Raw genomic sequence first — 8,232 nt, forward strand, 5'->3', positions numbered from 1 at the left:
ATACACCCTAGAGAGAGAATTCCATATTTATACTGTCTCTATTTACCTTCATGTTGATGTCGATACCATTTGAAATACCCTGCTTTAATGGGTTTGTAAAATATTAACATGGCTTATCACATCTTGAAATATGTGTGTCTTCCATATTTTTATAGTGAAAGGTCAATAACAGGCCAAAGTTGACCTATGCCTTACAATAACCACATATGTCAACAACGTGGTGACCTACACCTGTGAAAAATTGATGCGCTAATGTTGAGTCAGAAAATACTCAGATCTTGTGACTATAGCCATCCCTGGTTTCTACACCCCCCCACCCCCCCCCACCCCCCGCCACTGTCTCCAATCAGCACCCTTAGATAGAAGATTTTCCCATCCTGGATGGCACACCCTACTCAAGGGCAACACCCACCAGCAACAACTCACCATGCACACCCTACTAATTCTAGTTCCCAAAGCTATAATGACCATCGGCTAAATCATCCAACAACCAAATGTCAATGGATACCAATGGAACAGGTAATTCTGCCAAAGATACAAAAAAAAAATGCCAACAGATAATAGAATTAGAATCAGAGATCTTAAAGGTCACGTGGGTCCAACCTCCAAATGTTACAAACAAAGAAAACTGAGGCTCAGAAATGTGGAATGATTTGCCTGAGGGCACACAGGTACAGCAGATCTGATTTCCAGAGCCACAAGGAACTGGAGATACAGACTGAACCTGTGCTATCAGTTGTATCAGCAATCAATCCCCAGACAAGGAAACTTCCTCTACCAATGTAGGTCAGTACCTTCTAGTACTTACGAGGTTAAACGACTTGCCCAAAGTCAGGCAGCCAGTACTTGGGAGAGGCAGGAATTAAACCCAAGTCTCCCTACCTTTGAATCCGGCTTTCTATTCACTCCACCCCAGTTCCTCAAACAGACAGACAGGACCTGGACCCATGATTTCATCGGTTTAGAGAAGTTCTAAGAGGAAGCTCCCATTACCAACACAGGTCTGCATTTTCTCTGCAATTTAGAGAAAGTTCTCCTAGTCTTAGAGATTGTCTAACATACTGGAAAATTAAGTGACATCCCCAGGGTCACACAACCAGTTTTGGAGGCTGAACCCAATGGGAAGAGAGAACAAGTGTAACCCTACAGAAGTGGTAGAGATGTGGTTTAAATCCAGGTCTTCATTCCAAATCTAGCATTCTTTCCACTCCATTGCAATAACAGGACAAGAGAAAAAATAAGAGGTTAAAGTCAGGATTAAGCCCCTCTCCCAAGCCTAGAGAGTGTAAGCATGAGCAAGTATGCAAAAATGAGCCAGATTATTTTATATCCTGTCATCACTGGCATCATAAAACATTTTATATACATTATCTCATTTAAGCCTTACTTACAACAACCCCATGAGAGTTAGACTCCTTAACCTATAGGTTAGAGTCCTATTTTTATTAGGGATCTGCAGCATTAGCTACTGGGAAAGAGGGTATCCAATTAGGGTGCCTAGGCCTGCTGGCTCCCTCTGGGGAAACATTCTTAGAGTCTTCCATCATGGCCTCTGGATAGAAAGGGTCAGACAAAATTTCCAAGGAGTAGGAGAGCAAAAGGATGGATTTTCTCAACTCTCCAAATGGAAATATCTTGCATCTTTCAAGTGGGAATTACAAGTAAAATTCATCCTTCTTTTTTTTTTTTTAAATCTGACTACTATAAGATGTTTTGTTTTTCTTTTTATGGTGTCTCTTTCTTAAAGTAGAACTTGCCGAGATCTCTTAAAAAATATGTCCTCGATGGCTCCATTCATGTTCCATTAAGAAGATAAGCCTGACACTAAAAGATCCTTATGTGAGTTCATCGGGAGCTTACAGATCAAAGGGCACAAAGGGCCAGTTTCTTTATTTCATCAGTTTTTGAAACAGCTTGAAAAAGAGGAAAAACAGTCCCCCTAGTGTACTGCTGCTGTAGGAAGAGGAAGGAGATTCGTTGAGAATCACTGACGAGTACAGCACTGCTAAAGGAAATTACAAAATAGCCTTTTGGCAAGGAATACCAAGCACAAGACAGAAGCTTTAGACATGACCATAAGCAGCCCTTCACTGAGTCGCTTTAAAGCACATCTGAGTTCATATTTCGGAAGCCAAAAAAATTATTCTAACTTTATCATGATGACAGTTATAAAACACACACACACACACACACACACACACACACACGCATGCACACACAAAATGCAGAGGACAGTTGCAGTGAAAAACACTTTCCTTCATATGGTTCTTTGAAATGAGACCAGATGCACTCATCTCAAAGAGGACTGAACACCATGGGTCGTGAAACACTCCTTGATTTTGCCACGTCTTGGAAAAGGTTCCAAAGGCATATATATGGGAGTGTATGTACATGTACGTGTACTTACACTCTAACTCTCACTCTCTCTCTCTCTCCCCTCCCTCGCCCCCAGATCCATCACCACTAACCATTCCCATCAAAAAACATGCTACATCTTTTTATGCTAAGGGAACCAAGAAGGAAACATCGCACTGAATAATCAATCCTGTCCCTAACACTCTGAAAACGAAGAAGGAAGTGGCAAGCCGAGCCAGGCCCTTCCCAGGTGAGCTCTGGAGTTCTAGGAAGTATTCAATCCTGGGAAGAATAGCAGTACTACTGACTTCTAATTTAACAAACCTTTAAGTAATGTCTCGAAGAAAGATGAGACTTCTGTTGCTGAGTTCTGTGTGCAGATCAACTCTAATCTGGATTCAAGGAAATCATCATCCTTCTTCCTCTTAGCCATACCTCAATCTTCATTTCTTCTTTAAGACCTGGCTAAAAGAGACCCTGAGAGATAGCCATCACCTCAACAGGAACTTTGTACCTGGGAGCTCATGTACAATCAATCAACCCAGGACTTCCTGCTTCTGACAAAATGGGACTTTTCTTCTGCCAGTGAGAACCTCCTTTTATTACCAAATATTTTCTAAGAACCCAGTGCCCAGCTTTCTATATTGAAAATTAACCTTTTATGACCTAATATTTTCAAAGTATCTATGTCTTTGCATATGTAAAAAATGTAACTTCTCTCTTCAAACAGATTTAACCTATCAGCTGAAATAGTAAGTGGTCAAAATGGTATTTTTTTTTTTTACTAAAAAGGCAAAAATACATTTTAGTAAAGCAATCCCAACCAGTGAGTGCTTGGCACACAGTAGGTGCTTAATAAATGCTCATCGAACATTGAATCCAAGAATTCACATTAGTTGCCAAACTGAAAACAGGGTGCATGATTTAGTTAGGACCTTTAAATTCATCTATCCTAATCATTATTAAGCAAAAAAGATTTTTAAGTATAATGTATATTTTTTTAAAAAGGCAGAGTAAATAATAGAATTTATGATTTTTATAATCATTTCTTATTTTACTTGTGCACATGAATGTTTGGAGCTATTGCTTCAAACAAATGAATTTCCAAAGAAATGAATAACTTATTTATAACCTTATTCAATAAGGTATACCTACTTCGGCTTTTGTGCTATTTTACATAGAGGAATAAAGGAGGCTAGAATTTTAGCCTATTTTCCAGGATCATTTTTATATGCCAAGGAACTGATGCATCAGTATAAGACGAAAACAGCTGAATTTGAATTCCCAGGCACAGACATACACAGGCACAGGCGGGCATGGATGGACACAGGGACAGACCTGAAGACCCAGACACACACACCCTTCCTTTCCATCCCTCCAGAATGACTAACCACACTAGCAATCAAACTCTTGAAATCGGGATGCCTGGAAATAGGTCACAATTAGCTCCTGACCTCTCTTCTTTCCCTCCTCTTCCACCCACACTAAACCACAGACAAACAACAAAAAAAAGGCTGGAAAACCAAAGTGGGGCCACTAGTCATACTGGGTGTTCAGCACTTCTAACCTCAATTTCAAAGGGCTCTCACATTCAAAGATTTGGTAGTTCCTGCCTGGCTGCATCTTTTAATGAAGGTCATCTTACAAAAACTTCTGAACTCAATTACCTCCCCATGGTCTCCAAGGATCAAAGTTTTCATGTGTTAAATTAACTCTAATTCCCAGTTACTTGTTACCCAGAAGTAGAATATCCAAATTTGAATTAAAATAGTCAGAAAGCCTTGTCAGGCTCACTATCAAGGATGCTAGTTATCTGACCTTTCAATTTAGGGTATTTCATAACTTAGGAGTAAGGGCATAGGAGATAGTTGTAGGGAAATGTGAAACCATGAGACAAAATATTGGTTGTGACCCAATATTATAAAGGTCATGACTGAAATTAACACCTCTATTGGAAATGTTAAAATTGTATGAAGGCATGTTAACAGCCAGTCTCAATTTGTAGCCACTTTAGTGAAAGGAATATATTTTTTGCATATATGTTATCAAAGTTACGTATTAAACAATTATAGACATTAAAATGTAATACTATCACTCTAGTATCCTTGGAATCTTAGAAGAGATCTCAAAGATCATCTAATCCAACTCCTCAATTTACAGATGAGGAAACTGAGGCTCCCTGCAGTTCAATCATTTGGCCAAGATCACAGTTACAGCTCCAATGCCAGTCAATTCCTTACTTACTACACTGCCTCTTTTTAGAGACAAACCTCTTAGCCTATTAGTTTTAAAATCAGAGGGAGGGTGAAAAATTCTTCATTTGCAATTAAATTCCAATTAAAAAATATACTAGTCTGAATTCAAAAGGAAAAAGTTTTCAAGACAGAAAAATCAGGAAAATCTTCCTACTTTCTCAAACTCCCAAATCATTAATTTCTGGTCCTGTAAGCTCCAAGTCCCTCCTCTGTAATGCTAAAAAAGACAATGAACAACCTCCAAAGGTCGGCTTCAGCCACACACTCCAAAACTTTAAAGATTCCCAATATTAGCATTTGGAAGAAACTGAATTGCTCAAATCTCACCTCATTTGTAAACAGCACTTGTATCACACAATTGACATACCATTGTAAAGCGGTAACACCATTCAATATTTGGTAAGGTACAGGAATATATTGAAGGAAACTGATTCACAGGTTGGCTCTAAAACTAGGATTTTACTTTTAAGTTCTGTGAAACAAGGCCTTGAAAAGGAGGGGGGCATTTTCTTTTCAAAACCCTTATAAAGGCAAATTAAAATCTAATTTTCTTTCTGGCCTGAGTCTCCTGAAATGGTTCTCTCGATTTAATCCCTTCTCAGACCTCAACCTTTTAAGCTTTCTTGTAGGATGCTTGGGAGACCAGAGTCCCGCATATGAGCACAGAAAGGGAGGAGGGTTGTTTCTTTTCAAATTAAAAAAAAAATCAAGTTTTACATATGACCAAAGGATCATATGTCTAGAGTTCAGGAGATCTCAGAGGCTATCTAGTCTAACCCCCTCATTTTATAAGAGAGGAAGCTAAGGCCCAAGTTGTGGTTAAGTGACTTGCTCAAGGTCACACAGGTAAGCCACAAAGGCAGAATTTGAACACAGGTCCTCACAGTATGGGTACATTGCTCACTTGCTACCAGAAGTCTTGTCTTTTTTCTCCAGTGGATGCTCTATGAAGTTGAGGAAAAAAGGGAGGGAGATGGTAAAAATAAAGGAGCAACCAGCAGACACAGAGTTAATTTCTCTAGATGCCCAACTGCAGAAAGAGTCATTACATCATAGGCCTCTCCACACCTCCCTCTCAACCACGTGCCTGAAGCCCCAAGAGACCAAAAAAGAACAGGAGAGTCTCCCTCTTCCCGGTTCATTTACAGGTAGAAGCCATTAACCAAGTCTCTGTCTCTCTTTGCTCCTCTGCCCGCCACCAAGGCGTCCTTGCTCCATCTCGCTGATAAAACGCTGGAGCTCTGGCGCAGGCATTAATAGTAAATGGACGGGTTCTGAACTAAGTCCAGACAGAGGACAAGTGCTGGACAGGCTGGAAAAACAAAGGTTGGGGAACAGGGACAGCCTCGGGGAAATGCCCAAGTTCCTAATGGTCCAAGCCTTTCCTTCCTGCACAAAAGGCTCATCAGAAGGCATCCCTTAAGCAATATGCATTGCAGATGAATATAGAAGGTAATCGGGTAGGAGAACCCAAGCAAGGAAAGGGACTTAGGCCAGGAAAGGTTTGGGCTGGAATCCAAGATTTCTCTAAGTACTTCCTTTTTTTTTTTCCAAAGGATTTGATGCCTCCACAGGTACAGTATGCCACGGTTACTATCTGTACCAAAACTTAAACCTAAGGGCCACAGGTTGTCTCATTAGATCAATGATGCTGTGCCAAGCTACTGCACCCATTATCTTCTGAGAAAGAAACACTTAACTCCGCAGTGGAAGGAACCCCAAATCCACCTTCTTCAGCCATTCACCTTCTTCGTGATGAATGTCCCTACATCTACGCACACTCTGGGCAAAACACACACATACACACTCACACTCTCTCTTTCTCTCTCGCTCTGTCATGTAATTACCAAATGAAGAATGCCCCTCACAAAGTTGGCCATCTTCCCACCTACCTGCCTTAGCGCTGTCCAGGGAATTCAACAACATCCACCTTTCCTTTCTTATACTCCCGGGTACCCTTCCCATTTACTCTTTAACCTTTCCCACCTCCGGAATTCGTCCCAGGGAGCTCTTCTTGACTCCCCCAACCAATTTTTCCCTACGCATCACAATCCCTTTCCCTCATCCTCACCAACACCCCTCCCTCGAGCATCCCACAGCACTGCTGCACCCCATCCCCTCCCCTTCCCCCGTAAACATTGCATCCCATCTCCTCCATCCTCCGCTCTTCATAAGCGTAGGACCCCCCCCCCCAACACATCACCTTATTTGCAGCCTCTTAAACTGCCTCCGCAACCTGCGAAAGCACCAAGTACCAAGGAAAAGTACCAAGGGTTTGCATTGCCGTGCATCCCTCCCGATCCCACCTGGGGGGCTAGTCCGTACGCACCTTCCAGCCCGCGGAGCTGTTGCTGTCGCCCTTATCCTTGAAGTAGGGCACGCAGCGCACCATCCAGTCGTAGATCTGGGACAGGGTGAGCCGCTTGTCCGGGGAGCTCTCGATGGCCCGGGTGATCAGGTCGGCGTAGGACAGGTTTCCCCACGCGTTCCTCCGGGAGGAACATTTCCTCGGCTGCCCCGCGGCTCCGCTCGCCCCCTGTTGCTGCGGCTGCAGCGGCGGCGGCGGTGGAGGGGGCAGCGGCAGCGGCGCCTGCGGAGGCTGCAGCGGCGCCTGCTGCCCCCCGCTCAGCACGCCTGCCCCGGGGGGCGCGCCGGACCCCGAGTCCTGCCCTCCAGGGGCCAGGAGCCGGGCCGCCTCCTCGGGGCGCAGTCCCGGGCCGAGGACGCCGCTCGGGCCGCCCATGACCATGGCCGTGCCGGCTCCTCCGCCGCCCCCAGGGGCTCCGCAGCCCCCGTCGTCGTCTTCCTCGTCGTCCTCCTCCTCGGGGATCATGGAGTCGGCGGCCGCTTCCCCCGAGGGCTTGGCCGGGCTCGCCTGCAGCTCGGGCCTCTGCAGGGGCCACGTACAGGAGCGGGGCCGGCTCTGGGGCTCGAACTCCGGGTCCAGCTCCACTTCCAGCGGCGAGAGCGGGGCCGGGGAGGACGGCGCCTCTGCCATCTTCGCCGCCCGGGCCCTTGGGCTGCCTTTTGCCTGCTGCTGCTCGCTCCTTCGCTCCCTCCCTCGCTCGCTCTCTAGCTCGAGCGGTGGCTCTCCTCCTTGCTCTCTCGCTGGGGCGGGGTAAAGTGGGGGAGGGAAGGAGGGGAGGGGGGAGAACAGGCTAAGGGATCAGGATCGCTGCCTGTGGGGAGGAGGGCTGGGGGGTGGGGGAGAAAGGGAGGGAAATGGGGGAGAGAGTTGGTTATCCTGAGCTGGAATGAAGTCCTCGGCGGACCTTTACCGCCGCCGCCTCCTCTTCCCAGATCAGTACCTCGCCAAGCCAGGGGAACAGGCAGACCTGGAAACGTCCCTTCCCGTGAACCTGGTAGAGCGAGCGACTCCCAGTCCAAAGCAGCCGCCGCCTGAGGGTGCGGGGGGTGGGGTGGGGGTGGGGGTGGAGACAATCGGAGGATTAGGCACTGATGGGGCAACCCCCTCCCCCAGCTGCGGTCAGATAGGCAGGTCTCCTGGACAAGGTGGCTGGGGCGTGGAAGAAGGGAGGAAGGTAGGGCGGAGGGAGGGGGGAGGGGTGGGGGCAAGAGTAGGAGAGGGAGGGGGGAGGGGGAAGTGAGGAGGTGGAGGAGG

At 45.9% G+C, this 8,232-nt stretch overlaps 1 protein-coding gene across 1 annotated transcript in view; it reads right to left on the bottom strand.

Moving 5' to 3' along the window:
- Positions 1-7,688, bottom strand: part of FOXO3 (forkhead box O3) — a 163,110-nt gene extending 155,422 nt beyond the window's left edge. Inside the window, exon 1 of the mRNA XM_036766595.1 lies at positions 6,940-7,688. Coding sequence (XP_036622490.1) covers positions 6,940-7,608 — 669 coding nt within the window. The 5' untranslated portion in view covers positions 7,609-7,688. The remainder of the gene's footprint in view (positions 1-6,939) is intronic.
- Positions 7,689-8,232: the final 544 nt, after the last annotated feature.

Source organism: Trichosurus vulpecula, chromosome 7 (assembly GCF_011100635.1).
Source record: "Trichosurus vulpecula isolate mTriVul1 chromosome 7, mTriVul1.pri, whole genome shotgun sequence".
Lineage (NCBI taxonomy): Eukaryota > Metazoa > Chordata > Mammalia > Diprotodontia > Phalangeridae > Trichosurus > Trichosurus vulpecula.